The sequence below is a fragment of the Rana temporaria genome, chromosome 1, assembly GCF_905171775.1.
Source record: "Rana temporaria chromosome 1, aRanTem1.1, whole genome shotgun sequence".
Classification (NCBI taxonomy): Eukaryota; Metazoa; Chordata; class Amphibia; order Anura; family Ranidae; genus Rana; species Rana temporaria.
In genome coordinates, this window is record NC_053489.1 from 184,518,376 (window position 1) to 184,539,468 (window position 21,093).

General features: G+C 43.8%; 1 protein-coding gene across 1 annotated transcript in view; it reads right to left on the reverse strand.

Moving 5' to 3' along the window:
* The window catches only part of KNTC1 (kinetochore associated 1), a 552,295-nt gene that overhangs the window by 524,257 nt on the left and 6,945 nt on the right, over positions 1 to 21,093 (reverse strand). The window contains exons 2-3 of the mRNA XM_040347334.1: positions 3,506 to 3,654; positions 57 to 177 (exon numbers count right to left, since the gene is read on the reverse strand). Of these exons, the coding sequence (XP_040203268.1) occupies positions 57 to 177; positions 3,506 to 3,637 (253 nt within the window). The 5' untranslated portion in view covers positions 3,638 to 3,654. The remainder of the gene's footprint in view (positions 1 to 56; positions 178 to 3,505; positions 3,655 to 21,093) is intronic.

Here is a 21,093-nt window from a genome sequence, read left to right on the forward strand (position 1 = left end):
TTTTGGTTTGCGTTACAGAATGCATTTGATTGCTGTTCACAATCCTTGGTACTTACCAAACTGTAACTGGAGCTGAAGAGACTGACAAATGCTATCAAGCAGGCATACAGATTTGTCAGCAACAATTACACATCCCTCATTTGAACTGTAGGCAAATAGTTTTGGATTGACAATCACCTTGGAAAAAAAAAAATATATATATATTATGTTTTTAAATATAGTAAAGTTGCATGTTGAAAAGTACAGAGATCAGTACAATTATACATAAGACCTTACTGAACAAAAAAAGCACCACCATCTGTCAGGCTGACAATGACACAAATTCTAAAATATAGTCAGACGTTCAAAAAATGTGTTTGCTTTACATTCAGTTTCAAGGGACTATCTATCCTGTGGTACCTTAGCCGCCTGCAAGTATTGATTCCTCTATTGACTGTACCATCTGAAATGCCTCCTCTTAGCACCTCTGTAGTTTAGACAGCAGGCTCTGTGAAAAATATGACACAGCTATGCATATTCACAGGGAATAGTAAATGTGTCACAGAATTCAAAGAAGTAAACGTGTAGATTCTTGAGAAAGTGTGTTTACTAACTTCAAGGTCATCCAGATTATTAGAAGTAAACTAGAAATGTTTAAAATATGATGTGGAATTGAATATATGATTTTTCATGGTTGACCATAGATTATAACCCCCGTCAGATTTTTTTTTTATTGCCATCTGTGTACCATTGCAGAAATTTCCCTTTACTTCCTGTCCCATAGCCAAACAGGAAGTGAGAGGAACCCCTGCATATTAGGGTAATTCCTTGGGGACCCCTAGGTCACCTGAACTAGTGTCCCCATTGGAAGACTTCCCCTCTATTACTACTTTCAAAGATAATTAGGGCTACAACTAACGATTATTTTCATAATCGATTAGTTGGCCGATTATTGTTTCGATTAACCACTTCCATACCAGGCACCTTTCCGCCCAAGCCAATTTTCAGCTTTCAGCACTGTCGCACTTTGAATGGCAATTGTGCGGTCATGCTACACTGTACCCAAACAAAATTGGTGTCCTTTCTTTCCCACAAATAGAGCTTTCTTTTGGTGGTATTTGATCACCTCTGCAATTTTTTTTTTGCGCAACTAAAAAAAAAAAAAAAAAAAAAAGACTGAAAAAGTTTTTTTTTTCTGTTAATTTTTTTGTAAATAAGTAAGTTTTCGCTTTCAATTACGGGCACTGATATGGCGGCACTGATGGGCACCGATGAGGTAGTACTGATGGGCACGATGAGGTGGCACTGATTGGCGGCGCTGGTATGCGGCACTGATGGGCACTCATAGGCGGCACTTGGCACTCATGGGCGGCACAGATGGGCACTCATGGGCAGCACTTATGGGTGGCACTGATGGGTACTTATGGGTGGCACAGATGGGCACTGATAGGTGGGCACTGTGGGGTGGCACTGATGGACACTGGGGTGGCACTGATGCATCCATGTTGCCAGTCAGTGCCCATTTGTGGGCACCGATTGGCATTTTTTTTTTTACTGCCTTTTTTATTTTATTTTACTGATTTTTTTTTTTGACCCCCCTTTTTTTTGCCCTTCCCTGGTGGTCCAGTGTGGGCTTCCCTGGCGGTCCAGTGTGGCGATCCGAGGGGGGGCTGCGCTGATAAACAAACAATCAGCGCGAACCCCCCCCTGTCAGGAGAGCCGCCGATCGGCTCTCCTCTACTCGCGTCTGTCAGACGCGAGTGAGAAAGAGCCATCAACGGCTCTTCCCGTTTACATCGCAGGCGCGCGCGGCATGAAATCCTGCAGGACGTCCAGTCAGGATGGTGTAACCACTTCCCGGACGTAAATTTCCCATTGAACGGGCGGGAAGTGGTTAATCGGATAACGGCCTTAAAAAAATAAAAATTTGCATTTCAAAGTGTTTTTGGGCAGATTACAAAACACAAATTGCCGCAAAAACACATTACATGCTTTTCTGCAGCTACTCCATTGAAGTATATTGAACCTAATAAAAAATAAAAATAGCACCGTTTTGAGTTAAAAAGTCCTAGCCCTTTCCAAATACGCAGCAGCTGAAAAAAAATCATGGATGTGAACGTGTCCCATACGAAACCATGTAAATGAACTGTAGTGTGTTTCTGCAAAAAAGCACCAGGCCTGAGATGTTTAGTAACATAATGGGGTTAAAAAAACAAAAATAAGTACAAAAAGAGCAAATAATTGCTACTGTAAGGGGTTCATTTTTTTACTATGGAACAGTGAAAGTAATATTTACAGTAGCGATTTGCTTTTTTGTACTATAAATGGCTAATTTTAGTTTTTTTAACCCCATTATGTTACCGGCCGATTAATCGATTATGAAAATTGTAATCGATTAATTTCATAATCGATTAGTTATTTTGGCCCTAAAGATAATGGTGAACAGGACAAATAGAGAGTGGGGAATCTTTGTAACGGGGTACAGACAATCTCTCTCCACTCTATCAAAAGAAAAAGAAAAAAAAAAAATGGAAGAAGTTTTAACTTTAGAATAAAATGACTTCTGTGTGCAGAAGCCCCCCTAACACTTACCCGAGTTCCCTCTCTGTCCAGCAATGTCGAAAAGTGTCTCAGCCATCCGAGATTCTCCTTCCTGATAAGCTGAGACACAGCAGAAGCGCCATTGGCTCCCACTGCTGTCAAAGTCAGCTAGCCAATCAGGGGAGAGAGGGGCAGGGCTCCATGTCTAAATGGACACAGAGCTGAGACTCAGCTTGGGTGCCCCCATAGCAAGCTGCTTGCTGTGGGGGCACTGAACAGGAGGGAGGGGCCAGGATCACAGAAAAGGGACCCGAGAAGAGAAGGATACGGGCTGCTCTGTGCAAATCCACTGCAACAGAGCAGGTAAGTAGAACATGTTTATTATCTATTTTTTTTTAGGCTTAAATTAAGAATTTATCTATAAATACTTTTCTCAAACACCTTGTTTATGCTAAAGATTTGACTACCAACTAAATCAATATTTGAAAGCACTAAAGATTATTAATACTTGCATTGACATTCATATTATTTGATACTTTTTATGTACAAGTTCATGACACCACCCATTAAAGGTAGATTGCGATGTATATATAAATATAAGCGAGCCATAGTGTGTTAGATTTCCCCCATCCACAATAAACAGTGAAGATGGACAAATCTGCAATTCTGCAGTGCCAGCTTTTGTATGCCAACAGCTGTCATGGGTAGAATACTCAAAACAGTGGCTGCCTCCACTGTTCCTATAAAAACCCTACTGCTTTACTTTCCAGATTGCAAGAGGTCATGTGGGAGGATGCCAACAAGGCCTTTCACGGTTCGAACTGCAGTCGGGTATCAGAAAACAGACAAGAATTAACTCCGTGTATGGCCAGCTTTAGTAATTGTTTAGATTCACAGTTACTTACATCTATTACAATAAACAAAGATGGCAGAATATGTTTAGACTTGATATTATATATGCCTTTTGCAAAAGAGAGTGTGTTACCTTTTCAGTTGATGCAATTTTAAGTAGCGTGTCCACTTGATATAAAGAGGTGCCACTTTCATGCCGTGAATCAATGTTCAAACGGCAGCTTCCAGTGTCATCACTTGCTAAAATTTCAATATCATTCCACATATTGATGGCAGGGTTTGCTGTAAATATAAAATTGATGATCACCACACATTAAGAGAGTCTGCGACACCAACAAATGTTATTTGTATTTAAATCTGCATCAGGGTAGGTGGCACTTCATGGAAACAACTGAAAAATCAACAAGGAAAGGCTTTAAAGCGGTAGTAAACTCTGTCACCCAAATCAATATAACCAGTACACAAAAGCTTATTGCATCGTTTTGCCCAATTAATTATCCCCCCCTCTGATTTTCTAACTATTTTGCAGCTAATTTTGTGTTTTAGGCTTCCTATCTGAAGCCAGCACCATGTTTTCTGTTGTTCTCCGCATCTATACTGAGTGTTACTTACTTCCACCCTTCCTTGCAGTAATGATCGAAATCTCACGCATGCACGCTATGGGTGATGTACTGTCTCTCCTCTATGCTTGTGCTGTGATCAGCGCTGATGTTTACACCCCCCTTGTGATTTGGCAAGTCACATTCAGAAAAGTGTGAACAGGGTTTGCAACGCCATAGAGAGTGGGTGACACTTTCTGGATAGAGCGATGGCACAGCGTCCTGTGAAACGCTGCAGATATGCGCATGCACCAGTGATGTCAATCAAATGAACAGTGCTAGATTTCTACACAATGGTAAAAGGTTAGGCAGAACGTAAACACAATGCCATGTACATGGTTTATAGAGATTGTAATGCAGGAAAGTCAGAATGGAAAGTTTACCACCACTTGAAAAATGAAAATTCCCAAGTACAGTCTGGAAGCGCTATATTATCAATCTGTTAATTGGATTTAAATCAGCAATCAGCAAAGTGTATAACATGAGTATAACCTAAAACTCAGCCTGGAATAATAATGTGTGTGTGTACAATATGTGCGTACAATGCCCCCGAAATTGTGACTTGGACAAAATATATATACATATACACACACACACACACACACACACACACACACACACACACACACACACACAGTGGGGATCGAAAGTTTGGGCACCCCAGGTAAAAATTTGTATTAATGTGCATAACGAAGCCAAGGAAAGGTGGAAAAATCTCCAAAAGGCATCAGATTAGACATTCTTATATGTCCAAAAAAGTTAGATTTTATTTCCATCATTTAAACTTTCAAAATTAAGGAAAACAAAAAAATGCCGTCTGCAAAAGTTTGGACACCCTGCAGAATTTATAGCATGCACTGCCCCCTTTGCAAAGCTGAGACCTGCCAGTGTCATGGATTGTTCTCAATCATCGTCTGGGAAGACCAGGTGATGTCAATCTCAAAGGTTTTATATGCCCAGACTCATCTGACCTTGCCCCAACAATCAGCACCATGGGTTCTTCTAAGCAGTGGTCTAGAAAACTAAAACTGAAACTAGTTGACGCTCACAAAGCTGGAGAAGGCTATAAGAAGATAGCAAAGCGTTTTCAGATGTCAATATCCTCTGTTCGGAATGTAATTAAGAAATGGCAGTCATCAGGAACAGTGGAAGTTAAAGCAAGATCTGGAAGACCAAGAAAAATATCAGACAGAACAGCTTGCAGGATTGTGAGAAAAGCAATTCAAAACCCACGTTTGACTGCATGATCCCTCCAGAAAGATCTGGCAGACACTGGAGTTGTAGCGGGAGTTCACCCGAAAAACAATTTTTAACATTAGATTGAGGCTCATTTTGTCAAGGGGAATCGGGTGTTTTTTTTTTAAATCGAAGCAGTACTTAACGTTTTAGAGAGCGATCTTCTCCGCCGCTTCCGGGTATGGTCTTCGGGACTGGGCGTTCCAATTTGATTGACAGGCTTCCGACGGTCGCATACATCGCGTCACGAGTAGCCGAAAGAAGCCGAAAGTCGGTGCGGCTCTATACAGCGCCTGCGCACCGACGTTCGGCTACTTTCGGAAAATCGTGACGCGATGTATGCGACCGTCGGAAGGCTGTCCGAAGCTGGTCAATCAAATAGGAAAGCCCAGTCCCGCAGCCCATACCCGGAAGCGGCGGAGAAGATCAATCTCTAAAACGGTAAGTACTGCTTCCCCTTGACAAAATGAGCCTCAATCTAATGTTAAAAATTGAGTTTTTGGGTGAACCTCCACTTTGTGGTACACTATTCCACTATAAAGAGATACTTGTACAAATATGGTCTTCATGGAAGAGTCATCAGAAGAAAACCTCGTCCACGTCCTTACCACAAAAATCAGCGTTTGAACTTTGCAAATGAACATATAGACAAGCCTGATGCATTTTGGAAACAAGTTCTGAGGACCGATGAGGTTAAAATATAACTTTTTTAGCCGGAATGAGCAAAGGTACGTTTGGAGAAGAAAGGGCACAGAATTTAATGAAAAGAACCTCTGTCCAACTGTTAATCATGGGGGTGGATCAATCATGCTTTGGGGTTGTATTGCAGCCAGTGGCACAGGGAACAATTCACGAGTAGAAGGAAAAATTGATTCAATAAAATTTCAGCAAATTTTGGATGGTAACTTGATGCCATCTGTGAAAAAGCTGAAGTTAAAGAGAGGATGGATTCTACAAATGGATAATGATCGTAAACACACCTCAAAATCCACGGGGGATTACATCAAGAGGCGTAAACTGAAGGTTTTGCCATGGCCTTCACAATCTCCTGACCTCAACATAATTGAAAATCTATGGATAGACCTTAAAAGAGCAGTGCGTGACAGACAGCCCAGAAATCTCAAAGAACTGGAAGACTTTTGTAAGGAAGAATGGGCAAAGATACCTCAAACAAGAATTGAAAGACTCTTGGCTGGCTACAAAAAGCGTTTACAAGCTGTGATACTTGCCAAAGGGGGCAGTACAAGATATTAACTCTGCAGGGTGCCCAAACTTTTGCAGACACCATTTTTTTGCTTTCTGTAATTTTGAAAGTGTAAATGATGGAAATAAAATCTAACTTTTTGTTGACATATTATAAGAATGTCTAATCTGTAATTTGATGCCTTTTGGAGATTTTTCCATCTTTCCTTGGCTTCGTTATGCACATTAATACAAATTTTTACCTGGGGTGCCCAAACTTTCGATCCTCACTGTATATAACAGGAGATGTGTCACTGATGATACCAGCATCCATTGTGGTTCAGCTTGTTCTCAGGCTTCCCATAGGCAGTATAAAGTACATAGCAGGCATATCTGAGCATGATCCCATTTTAAAGTGCTGACAGTCTCAGGGTTTCAGTTCACCACTACCATTTTCATGCCAAGCTGACACAGTGGGGTAGATTTACTAAAACTGGTGCACTCAGAATCTGATGCAGCTCTGCATGGTAGCCAATCGGCTTATAACCTCAGCTTGTTCAATTAAAGGGGTTGTAAAAGTAAAAACAAACAAAAAAAAAATCCCTAAATAGCTTCCTTTACCTTAGTGCAGTCCTCCTTCACTTACCTCATCCTTCCATTTTGCTTTTAAATGTCCTTATTTCTTCTGAGAAATCCTCACTTCCTGTTCTTCTGTCTGTAACTCCACACAGTAATGCAAGGCTTTCTCCCTGGTGTGGAGAAAGCCTCTTGAGGGGGCGAGCAGGCAAGTCAGGACGCCCACTAACGCACAGCTCCTTTCTCTATCTGCAAAGTAGAGAGTGTCCTGACACTCCTGCTCGCCCCCTCCCCCCTCAAGAGGCTTTCTCCACACCAGGGAGAAAGCCTTGCATTACTGTGTGGAGTTACAGACAGAAGAACAGGAAGTGAGGATTTCTCAGAAGAAATAAGGACATTTAACCACTTCCATACCGGGCTTTAAAACCCACCTCCTTCCCGGGCCTATTCTGGCACTTCTTTCCTACATGTACAAATCCTCATTCTTTTGCTAGAAAATTACTCAGAACCCCCAAACATTATATATGTTTTTTAGCAGACACCCTAGGGAATAAAATGGCGGTCATTGCAACTTTTTATCTTGCACCGTATTTGCGCAATAATTTTTTAAACGGCTTTTTTTTGTAAAAAAAACGGTTTCATAAATTAAAAAATAACAAAACAGTAACGTTAGCCCAATTTTTTGGTAAAATATGAAAGATGATGTTACGCCGAGTAACTAGATACCTAACATGTCACGCTTTAAAATTGCGTACACTCATGGAATGGCGCCAAACTTCGTTACTTAAAAATCTCCATAGGCGACACTTTAAAATTTTTACAGGTTGCCAGTTTAGAGTTACAGAGGAGGTCTAGTGCTAGAATTGTTGCACACGCTCTAACGCACGCGGCGACACCTCACATGTGTGGTTTGAACGACGTTTACATACGTGGGCGGGACTTACGTGTGCGTACGCTTCTGAGCGCGAGCTACCGGGGACAGGGGCATTTTAATTTTTTTATTATTATTTTTTCTTTTTTATTTTACTTATTTCTTTATTTTTTACACTTTTTTTTTTTCAATCGCTTTTATTCCTATTACAAGGAATGTAAACATCCCTTGTAATAGGAATGTGCATGACAGGTCCTCTTTAAGGAGAGATGCAGGGTCAATAAGACCCCACATCTCTCCTGCAGGCTGGAAAGAATGAGATCGTGAAAAAAAATTCACAGATCTCATTCAAACTAGCCGCAATTGCGGTTTGTTTACTTACGGGGACCCGGGCGTGACGTCATCACATCGCGCCCGGGCCTCCGACGGTCATAGAGATGACTGGTGACCAGATGGTCACCAGTCTTCTCTATGGCAAACATCCGGCGGACGGCGATCATCTCTCCGGGCCCCCGGTGGGACGGGAGAGCCCGGAGAAGCACCGGATGGCGGCGGGAGGGGGGGGGATGTCCCCTCCCGCCGCCTGTAAGAACGATCTAGCGGCGGAACCGCCGCTATGATCGTTCTTACGGTGCGCAGGATCGCCGCCGCTAAAAAATGATATCTCAATGATGCCTCCGGGTGCAGGCATCATTGAGATATCCCCCCGCAAAGCCCATCACGTCATATGACGTCCACCCAGGATAACAGGTCCCCGTTTTGGACGTCATATGACGGCGTGCGGGTGTCAAGTGGTTAAAAGCAAAATCGAAGGATGAGGTAAGTGAAGGAGGACTGCACTAAGGCAGGGCTCGACAAAATCCGGGGGGGCCAGGTCGCAATTACGACAAGAAATTGTGACCTGGCGCCCGCCGGTAATTGAGGCCGCGGCTTTGCGGCCTACAAGGCCGCAAAGCCACAGCCTCAGTTACCGGCCGTCACGGGCCCGCCGATCGCAGCAGGAGCGATCGTGGCGGCCCGCGGCGGCCGGGAATTGTTGCCGCGGCCTTGTGAAGTGCCAAGCTTCCTTCTGTGACCTGCGCCATCTGGTGGTGGCTGTTGGCATTACAAGTAAAACAGCAGTTCTAATTTTTCACTGCCATCTCCTTCCCTCTAATTAGAACCCCCAAACATTATATATATATTTTTTATTCTAACACCCTAGAGAATAAAATGGCGATCGTTGCAATACTTTGTCACGCCGTATTTGTGCAGTGGCATTACAAGCGCATTTTTGGGGGAAAAAATACACTTTTTTTTCAATAAAAAATAAGACAACAGTAACGTTAGCCCAATTTTTTTTTATATTGTGAAAGATAATGTTACACTTTAAAATTGCGTCCGCTCGTGGAATGTCGACAAACTTTTACCTTTTAAAATCTCCATATGCAATGTTTAAAAAATTCTACAGGTTGCAGGTTTTGAGTTACAGAGGAGGTCTAGAGCTAGAATTATTGCTCTCGCTCTAACGATCGTGGCAATACCTCACATGTGTGGTTTGAATACCGTTTACATATGCCGGTCCTACTCACGTATGTATTCGCTTCTGCGCGCAAGCTCGTCGGGACGGGGTACGTTTTCTGGCTCCTAACTTTTTTAGCTGGCTTCTAGATTCCAAGCAAATTTGTCAAACCCTGCACTAAGGTAAAGGAAGCTATTTAGGGGAAACATTTTTTTTACCTTTACAAACCCTTTAAGCTTTGGTAAAAAAAGTGAGACCGATTTTGCACTCTCCAGTGTTCGTAAATAAACCCCAGTGTGAACTGCACACCAATCTAATGAAATACTGCTGTATAATGAGCTGCAGGGTGGATTTGATTTAAATCAAGACCATTTAATACACAATATAAAATCAGGATCAGGATGATCAGCGTTTTCCAAAAAAATAAAATTATTATTATTAAGATTCTGGTACAAAGCATTGCAAATTTATTTAAGACCGGGTTCACACTGTCGCCGCATTCGGCACACAGCAGGCGTTCGGTGCGTGCTGGTTCACCGGTTCTAACCTGAAAAGCACCAAAAAAGGAACGTGTTTTTCCAGTACACCACACCGGACCCGCTGCAGAGATATGGCCAAAAGCCAGTCACATTCTCCTGCTATGCGAATTGAATGCGGGGGGAAACGTGCATTCAATTTTCATAGGTGTGAACCCGGGCTAAAAATGACATAAAGTATTTTTTTTTTCAAAAGTTGTGCTTTTTTAATGCATCACTAAAAAAATTAACAAACAAAAAAAAAAATTAATACTGTAATGAGTATTGGAAAATTGGATTTTTGACTTGCCTATAAAATCCATTTCTTGAAGGAGTACATTACAGGACAGAGAGCATGTTCCTGAGCCCTTATGCTGCCACTGGCAATAAGACAGGAAATCCCCTCCTAGGCATAACCCCTCCCTGGTAGGCAGGGCTTCAGTTTTGAAGCAAGCCATAAACCACAAGACAGAGGGGTGCATATCAGTGTCCTGTGGTGTGTTCCAAGAAATGGAGTTCAGAGGTAAGCCAAAAATCCAATTTTCTTTATTGTACATCATGGGACACACATCTGGGGTTCTATCTTACAATGTTCTCTCAAGTGGAGAGATGGGACTTTGAATGAGGCCATAGACATGGTGGAGGTGCATGAATCAAAGTGCATATTTATTAATCATAGAAATGTAAAAAGCATGTCAATAACAAAAACAACATAGAAAAGGACATTATAATTAGGGTTGTCCCGATACCACTTTTTTGAGACCGAGTACAAGTACCGATTCTTTTTTTCAAGTACTCGCCGATACCGATACTTTTTTTTTATGTCATGTGACAGTATTTTAATTTATTTTTTATATTTCTTTAGGGGGGAGGTGGATTGTCAGTGTGTTTTTTTTTTTATTTACATTTTTTTTTTTATCATTTATTGCAATTTTTTTTTTTTTTTTTTTAATCAGCCCTGTTGGGGTTCTTGGTGGGATTATCAGGGGTCTTAACAGACCTCTGACTTCTCCCCTTTAAGACAGAGAAAGGCACCAAGGACACAGATTCCCCAGTCCCTTTCTCAGCAGCCTCAGCTAAAATGAATGGAGAGAAGCTCGTCTCCATTCATAAAACAGGAGCATCGTAATCACAGGTTACAATGCTCAGTTATGTGAATGGACAGAGTCAGCGATCACTGTACATTCGGAAAAGGTAGGAGCTGGGTTAAGTGGCTCCTACCTCCGGCAGGGTGGAGAAGATGGCATGGAAGGGGCAGCACACAGAGCACGAAGGGGGGGGGGAGAAGGCAGCACGGGGGGGGGGGGGGGGGGGGAGGCAGCACGGGGGGGGGGGAGGCAGCACGGGGGGGGGGGAAAGAAGGCAGCACTGGGGGGGGGCAACACAGGGGGGGGGAGAAGGCAACACGGGGAAGACTTGCAACTCCCCTGCCGCACCGATCACCCTGACTGCCCAGGTATCGGGTGAAGCATCGGAGCATTTCCCCAAATGCTCGGTATCCGTACCGATTTCAGTATCAGGACATCCCTAATTAGAATAAACATCATTCCATAATTGTTCGCACACCCATATGTGTGTGTGTGTACTGCATGGTTTGACAAATTTGTTTGGAATCTAGGAGCCAGCTAAAAAAGTTAGGAGCCAGAAACCCCCGTCCTGACGAGCTCGCGCACAGAAGCAAACACAGAGATTTCAAAGGGTAAAAGTTTGTCGGCATTCCACGAGCAGACGCAATTTTTTATTCTCTAGGGTGTTAGAATAAAAAATATATATAATGTTTGGGGGTTCTAATTAGAGGGATGGAGATGGCAGTGAAAATAGAGAAAAAATTACACACATTAGAATTGCTGTTTAGTTAAACAATGTAATGCCATGTAATGTCATGTAATGTAATATAATGCCATGTAATGCAATGCAATGTAATGTAATGTCAACGGCCACCACCAGATGGCGCCAGCTCACAGAAGGAAGAGCTTGGGACTTCTCAATTACCGGCCGCCGCGGCCTCAATTACCGGCCGCCGCGGCCTCAATTACCGGCCGCCGCGGCCTCAATTACCGGCCGCCGCGGCGGGGGAGGTGAAAACACAGGATCCTGTGCCTCCGTGCGCCCCCACCTCCTCCGCCGCGGTGGCCGGTAATTGAGGCCGCAGGTTCGCGGCCTTGGAGGCCGCAAATCCGCATACATCCGTACATTTTACAGGGGACCCCAGGTCGCGTGTATGGTAATACAAACAGCTGGGCTTAGCGAGATATGGGCAGCCTGATAAGGGTCATCTCCACAATCCAATTCTCCAATGGTGATGATCACATGTACATGAAAAGAGACAAAGGGATGCCTCAATCGTGTAAAACCTTTTAAAATTTTATTGTAGAGTAATCATATGTATAAACAGACCTGTCAGTTGGGAAATCCTTGAGCAGTCCAGGGGGTGACGCCAGTGTGTCGCCCTAAGTGACTGCTCAAGGATTTCCCAACTGACAGGTCTGTCTGTCTGTATCCGGCCGGTACAGCAGACTCAAGGCTTCTTTTTTACTGCAAAAGTGTGAGTTTTTATACATATGATTACTCTACAATAAAATTTTAAAAGGTTTTACACAATCGAGGCATCCCTCTGTCTCTTTTCATGTACATGTGATCATCGCCATTGGAGAATTGGATTGTGGAGATGACCCTTATCAGGCTGCCCATATCTCGCTAAGCCCAACTGTTTGTATTACCATACACACGACCTGGGGTCCTCTGTAATAAGGGACCAACGAGACCTGGTAAGCAGATCGTGTGCTTTTTCAGTGGAGGTCTCTTTATGTTGGATTGTCCCTCAATATCAATACCATATATGTACATCACTCAAGACCCCACCATTTAGGATTTTTTCACATGGGTGGAGGAGGATTTGTTTTTCTTCCCTTTTTTCTATAGACAATTTTGTTTCATCCAATTTTTTGTTTTTTCTTGATTGTTTGATTTATGGGCCCTCTCTTTTTGGAAAGTACCTGGCTTCTAATTTATGAGGACTCATATAACTTTTTATCACGTGGCACAAGGACTTCTATATGTTTTTGGGAAACAATCACTGTTTATTCCTTATTTACATATGTGAATGTTTATTTGTTAATTGCCATATCATTTATGCACACCGTTTATGAGGTTTAGCAAGATTCTTTCTTTTTTACATTTGTTCACTGTTTATATTACGCAGCGAATCGCAGCTTAACATTTTTGTATCACAGCAAACGTTCACTTATCCGTTTTTACGGTCTTGTTATATTAGCGCAGTTTTCACCACATTATTTTCATCTTAAAGCGGGAGTTCACCCATAAATGTATTTTTACCCTTAGATGGATGCTCATTTAGTCTAGGGGAATTGGCTAGTTGTTTTAAAATCCGAGCAGTACTTACCGTTGTAGAGGGCGATCTTCTCCGCCGCTTCCGGGTATGGGTCTTTGGGACTGGGCGTTCCTTCTTGATTGACAGGCTTCCGAAAGGCTTCCGACGGTCGCATCCATCGCGTCACGAGTAGCCGAAAGTTCGGCTACTTTCGGAAAATCGTGACGCGATGGATGCGACCGTCGGAAGCCTGTCGGAAGACTGTCAATCAAGAAGGAACGCCCAGTCCCGCAGCCCATACCCGGAAGCGGCGGAGAAGATCGCTCTCTAAAAAGGCAAGTACAGCTTTGATTTTAAAAAAAAATAGCGGATTCCCCTAGACAAAATGAGCAGGAATGGTAAAAGTTGTATGTCCGGGTGAACCCCCGCTTTAATCATTACATATTGGGTTGTACGGGTCACCAGAGGTAATTGGACACTGGCACAACCAATGAGAACAAGTTCCCCTCCATATAACCCCTCCCATACAGGAAGTACCTTAGTTTTTGTAGCAAAGCAGTAAGGATCCCATAGAAGGGGGGACCTCTGTGTCCCATGGTGATCCAATCCTCGGAAGGATTCTCTCTTTACTGGATCTTTGGAGACCTTTGAACTTCAGAACCGATAAAGGTGGGGTCTCTCGAAATTCCAGCTTGTACCCTAGGGATTTGCTTGTTCGGTCTTTTCCCCCACTGCTTCTTGTTTTTCTGGGCCTGGCTTTGGTCTTCAGCCTTTGAGGCTGGCTGAGAATGCCAATCGCCACTGCCTGGAGGCAGATGTTCCGTGAGCCGGGGAGAGAGAGCGCTTAAAACAAGAGCGCTTGTTTTTCTTCTTCTCCAGGAATAGAGTAGTCTTGCCGCTTGATATCCTTTGGATATATCTTTCCAAATCATCCCCAAAGAGGCGTTCGCCATGGAAGGGAAAACTGGCCAAAAGCTTTTTGCATGGGGCTTCCGCTGACCAATGCTTTAGCCAAAGAATTCTGCGCATATGCACCAGCTGGAGTGCAAGGCGAGATGTTTGTTGAATAGAATCTCTAATGGCATCCACTATGAACCATAAGGCTAGAGGTCGACCGATATGGCTTTTTCTCTGGCCGATGCTGATATTTAGAAATCGGGGCGGCCGAAGCTGCGGCCTTTCCTAATGCTGTGACCGCGACAACTCCGGAGCCGTGGCAGCGCTAGCGGCCATGTTAAATATCGGCCTAATTTGGATAAAAATTGGCCGATGCGGATTTCTCCAAAACGGCCAAAAAACGGACGATATATCGGTCGACCTCTACATAAGGCCCTAGGCATATTCTCCCAAAATGTGATCTGCTCCGGAGGCAGATCTTTCAGCCCCTGTTTCACCTGAACCTTTAAGACCTGACACATACCAACTGCCGCCACAGCAGGTTGCGTCACTGCGCCTACCAGGAGAAAGGAAGACTTTAGTAAAGATTCCAACTTTTTCTCAGAAGGATCTTTAAATACCTGGACATTGTCCACCGGACAAGTTAAACTTTTATTTACACAAGAAATAGCTGCATCCACTGAAGGCAGACTCCACTTCTTGGTAAACTTCTCCTCCATGGTATAAAGAACTTCAAACTTCCTAGGAAGAGAGAAATGCCTATCTGGATGTTTCCAGTCTGCGTAAATCAGATTCTCCAACTAGAAAATGCATATCCTGCAGAAAATGCTGAATAGCTAAGCCCACACCAAAGCCATTCACCATAACCACTACACTATCTTTAGGACATACAAGCAGTGTTCCTTCAGTACTTATTAGGCCCCTTTCAGACGGACGGCTGTTTTGCCGAAGTAAAAAGCACTACCAATGTTTTGTGAAATTCAAGGCTCCAGGCATTGCGATTAGCTGCATTTGCACATTGCGCTTACATGCGTTTAATTGCGGCCGCGTTTAGCTGCGGTATTCATTTCCATAGCAACCCTTTTTATTTTTTGGGATTATGATGTGCTTCCTGGTGTTCTTTTTTTTTTTCAACGCTGCTATCCGCAGTTGACAAAAAAGGCGGATTACCTGCGGTTATGTGCATATAGCTGCTCTACATCGCACCTGGACGCATTCAATTCTATTTTTTCTATTTGCACCAAACCGCATGTAACGAAATCGCACGTAAACGCTGTGTGTGAATGGGGCCATAGGAAAACATAGTGTGCTTTTAGCTGCGGTAGAAAAATAGAAAATCCGCAGCTAAAAGCACCATTCTATCCGTCCGTCTGAAAAGGGCCTTAAAGCGTATGTCCGCTGAAAAAAAAAAACATTAAAAGCCAGCAGCTACAAATACTGCAGCTGCTGACTTTTAATATTAGGACACTTACAGTGCCTTGCGAAAGTATTCGGCCCCCTTGAACTTTGCGACCCTTTTGCCACATTTCAGACTTCAAACATAAAGATATAAAACTGTCATTTGTTTTGAAGAACCAACAAGTGGGACACAATCATGAGTGGAATGAAATTTATTGGATATTTCGAACTTTAACAAATAAAAAACTTAAAAATTGGGCGTGCAAAATTATTCAGTTTAGTTTCAGTGCAGCAAACTCTCTCCAGAAGTTCAGTGAGGATCTCTGAATGATCCAATGTTGACCTAAATGACTAATGATGATAAATAGAATCCACCTGTGTGTAATCAAGTCTCAGTATAAATGCACCTGCACTGTGATAGTCTCAGAGGTCCGTTAAGGCTGGGTTCACACTACTACACTACTTTCATCCTACTTTGCTCTGCTACATTGGTCCTACATTTATCCTACATTGGTCCTACATCCATCCTACTTTCATGAACAGGATACTACTTTGGTCCGACTTCAATGATATTCAATGGGCCTGAAGTAGGATCAATGTAGGACCAAAAGTAGTACAGGGAGCATTTTCAAAGTCGGACCGACTTGTGTAGGACACTACAAGACGCTCTCATAGGGAAACATTGAACACAGAGCAAAGTAGGATGAAAGTAGTGTAGTAGTGTGAACCCAGCCTTAACCACTTAAAGTGGTTGTAAACCCACTTTTTTTAATTTTACCTACAGGTAAGCCTATAACAAGGCTTACCTGTAGGTAAGGAGAATAGCTCCTAAACCTACATTGTTTAGGAGATATTCCCCTCGCAATGCGCCGCTGATTGCAGCGGCGCATGCGCAGGGGGGGGGGATCTACGGCGAAAGGACCGGCAGCCGCGCGCGAGTGACGTCATCGCCGCTCCAGCCAATCACAGCGCTGGAGCGGCGATACCCGGAAGACACGCCGGCAGACCTTGCCGAATTTAAATCTCACGCACGCGCGGGAGTGACGTCATCGCCGCTCCAGCCAATCACAGCGCTGGAGCGGCGATACCCGGAAGACACGCCGAGTCAAGATGATATCTCGCTCGGCGTGGACCAGGTAAGTTCTACGCACCTCGTTCCGAGGTAAGTATTTCATAATGAGCAAATACGCGGTGCATATTAGCTCATTATGACTTTTGCCTTGCAGGAGAAAAAAATAATAATTTTGATGCGGGTTTACAACCGCTTTAAGGACAGAAGGTGTTTTTCAGATTTGGTGTTTACAAGACTAAAACAGGTTTTTTTTGCTAGAAAATTACTTAAAACCCCCAAACATTATTTTTTTTCTAACACCCTAGAGAATAAAATGGCGGTCATTGCAATATTTTTTGTCACACCGTATTTGCACAGCGGTCTTACAAGCGCACTTTTTGGGGAAAAATTTCACTTTGAATAAAAAAATAAGACAACAATAAATTTGGCCCACTTTTTTTATATATTGTGAAAGATAATGTTACGCCGAGTAAAATGATACCCAACATGTCACGCTTAAAAATTGCGCCCGCTTGCGGCACGGCGTCAAACTTTTACCCTTAAAAATCTCGATAGGCGCCGTTCATTCTATAGGTTGCATTTTTTGAGCTACAGAGGAGGTCTAGGGCTAGAATTATTGCTCTCGCTCTAACGATCGCAGCGATACCTCACTTGTGTGGTTTGAACACCGTTTTCATATGCGGGCGCTACTCGCATATGCGTTCGCTTCTGCGAGCTCATCGGAACGGGGAGCTTTAAAAAAAAATGTTTTGGTTTCTTATTTTTATTTTATAATTTTTTACATTGAAATAAAAAAAATGTATCACTTTTATTCCTATTACAAGGAATGTAAACATCCCTTGTAATAGAAAAAAGTATGACAGGTCCTCTTAAATATGAGATCTGGGGTCAAAAAGACCTCAGATCTCATATTTAGACTTAAATGCAAAAAAAAAAAAATTACAACAAAAAAAATTCTCTTTAAGACGCATGGGTGGTACTGACGTTTTGACATCACTTCCGCCCAGCAATGCTATGGGGACGGGTGGGGGCCATCTTGCCCTCACTCACAACCCTTACACAGCACGTGAAAGGAGCCGATCGCCTCCGCAATTACCGACGGCTCTGGTAAGCGGCGGAGGGTGCAGGAGAGCGGCAGGGCCCTTCTCCCGCCACCGATAACGACGATCTTGCGCCGAATCTGCCGCGGAGACCGCTATTATCGTTGACAGAACCGCTCACTGAAGAGATGGATATCTCGGTTGTGGCAGCAGCTGCTGCCGTTACCGAGATATCCATCTTTAAAAACAGGACGTATATTTATAGTGGGCGGTCGTTAAGTAGTTAAAGCGCAGAGAGCATCATGAAGAACAAGGAACACACCAGGCAGGTCCAAGATACTGTTGTGGAGAAGTTTAAAGCCGGATTTGGATACAAAAAGATTTCCCAAGCTTTAAACATCCCAAGGAGCACTGTGCAAGCGATAATATTGAAATGGAAGGAGTATCAGACCACTGCAAATCTACGAAGACCTGGCCGTCCCTCTAAACTTTTAGCTCATACAAGGAGAAGACTGATCAGAGATGCAGCCAAGAGGCCCATGATCACTCTGGATGAACTGCAGAGATCTACAGCTGAGGTGGGAGACTCTGTCCATAGGACAACAATCAGTCGTATACTGAACAAATCTGGCCTTTATGGAAGAGTGGCAAGAAGAAAGCCATTTCTTAAAGATATCCATAAAAAGTGTGGCTTAAAGTTTGCCACAAGCCACCTGGGAGACACACCAAACATGTGGAAGAAGGTGCTCTGGTCAGATGAAACCAAAATCGAACTTTTTGGCAACAATGCAAAACGTTATGTTTGGCGTAAAAGCAACACAGCTCATCACCCTGAACACACCATCCCCACTGTGAAACATGGTGGTGGCAGCATCATGGTTTGGGCCTGCTTTTCTTCAGCAGGGACAGGGAAGATGGTTAAAATTGATGGGAAGATGGATGGAGCCAAATACAGGACCATTCTGGAAGAAAACCTGATGGAGTCTGCAAAAGACCTGAGACTGGGACAGAGATTTGTCTTCCAACAAGACAATGATCCAAAACATAAAGCAAAATCTACAATGGAATGGTTCACAAATAAACATATCCAGGTGTTAGAATGGCCAAGTCAAAGTCCAGATCTGAATCCAATCGAGAATCTGTGGAAAGAACTGAAAACTGCTGTTCACAAACGCTCTCCATCCAACCTCACTGAGCTTGAGCGGTTTTGCAAGGAGGAATGGGCAAAAATTTCAGTTTCTCGATGTGCAAAACTGATAGAGACATACCCCAAGTGACTTACAGCTGTAATCGCAGCAAAAGGTGGCGCTACAATGTATTAACTTAAGGGGGCTGAATAATTTTGCACGTCCAATTTTTCAGTTTTTTATTTGTTAAAAAAGTTTGAAATATCCAATAAATTTCATTCCACTTCATGATTGTGTCCCACTTGTTGTTGATTCTTCCAAAAAAATTACAGTTTTATATCTTTATGTTTGAAGCCTGAAATGTGGCAAAAGGTCGCAAAGTTCAAGGGGGCCGAATACTTTCGCAAGGCACTGTACCTGTCCTGGAGTCCAGCGCCGTCCGCAGCAGAGGACGAGCGATCGCTCGTCACTCTGCTGCCCCCCCCCCCCCGCCATCCTCGGTGAGGGAACCAGGAAGTGAAGTGCTCCGGCTTCACTGCCCGGTTACCTACGGCGCATACGCGAGTCACGCTACGCCTGCCGATTGGCTCCTGCTGTGTACTGGGAGCCGAGTGTTCCCAGAACACAACGGGGGGGACGTCATGCCCGCAGTCTGCCCAAGACTGTGTGGCCATAAGTGAGTGAAAAATACCAGTTACACTTACCGGTAGCTGGTTTTCTGTAAGTCTTACAGGACGGCACCTTGAGAGTAGACTGGCTCCACCTGACAGGAAACACAATCAGAAAGAGGTTTAAAAACCCCACCCCTCCCCATGCACCTCAGTTCGTGATAAAGTAACCACCATTAGAGCACGGGAAATAGTATATAAAAATACAAACCATAATGAAGTCATCAGGGTGGGAAGTAGGCCTGCCGTCCTGTAAGACTTACAGAAAACCAGCTACCGGTAAGTGTAACTGGTATTTTCTCAAGTCGTCTTCCAGGACGGCACCTTGAGAGATGAGCAAGTAACCCTCAGGCCTACCTTAGGGCGGGACAACTGCCTGCAGGACCCTTCTGCCAAACGTCAAGTCTTGGGGTGACAGAAGTTCCACTCGGTAGTGTTTGAGAAAAGTGTTCTGGCTTGACCACGTTGCTGATCTACAGATCTGTTCCACTGAAACTCCTGCTCTCTCTGCCCAGGAGGTTGCTATTGATCTTGTGGAATGTGCCTTGACTTTAGGTACTGTCTTGCCAGCTTTAGTGTATGCTAATGAAATTGCCTGTCTTATCCACCTAGATATAGAGGCTCTAGATGCTTGGCAACCCTTTTTCTGTCCTGAAAAATTAACTAGCAGGTGAGACGAGCGTCTGAACTTGCTCACCCTTTCCAAATAAATTAACAGCGTCTTACATCCAAACAATGAAAGGTGTTTTCCCTCTCATTCTGTGGGTTTGCGCAAAACGAAGGAAGAATAATTTCTTGTGATCTGTGAAATTTCGTTGCCACTTTAGGCAGGTACAGGGGGTCCTGGCTTAGCACCACCCTGTCCTCAAATAGACGGAAAAAAGGCTCTTTGATTGAGAGCGCTTGCATGTCCCCTATTCTTTTGGCCGTAGTGATAGCTAGAAGAAAATAAAATTTAAACGTCAACAGCCTAAACGGAATGCTGTCTAACGGTTTGAACCGGGGCTTAGATACTTTAAGGTACTTTAGCAGCTTCTTTTCAGGCTCAGCCCATTCCCTCAGAACTATATCTTTAAGTGACTGATGTACTGGGATGACTTTTGGCTGGGGTTTAGCTAGACCCTGATACATTCTGTCTTGTGCCGATACCAGCTCCGCTGGCTGCTGGATCCCCTCAGAGGCATAGACAGCAGCCAGCAGACCCCCCATGTCATCAGCGGAAAACAATTATTTGCCTGACCTGGCATCCTCGTCCTCATCCTCAGTCTGGCTATCAACCAGACCTTCTTCCGGAGCCTCCGAGTCCTCGGAGTCTGACAGAAGAGACTCCCTAGACCTCGTAACCTGTGGCCATGGGATGGATGAGCTCTCTTGCGAGGAGGGCCCAGCTGCTAGGTGATCAGGTTCCCTGTTCCTTAAGGTGTCCTGAAATTCCCTAAGTGTGGAAAGCATTTGAGACTGGACCGACAGAAACTCCTTCATGATCTGAGAAGTTTCCTTCCCAGTGAGCTTTTGGATGCATTTATCACAAAAGGGCTTGGAGTAGTCTGCAGCCAGCTTAATGCTACAATTACCACATCTCTTAGTCTTGGAAGTGTGTTTTGATGGGATACTAGAAGCTTCCCCCTGGGCAGTAACCTCCTCCCCTGTGAGGGGAAAAACACCAAAAATTAGTCAATATCCAAGAGGGAAGGGGGGGGGGACCCAG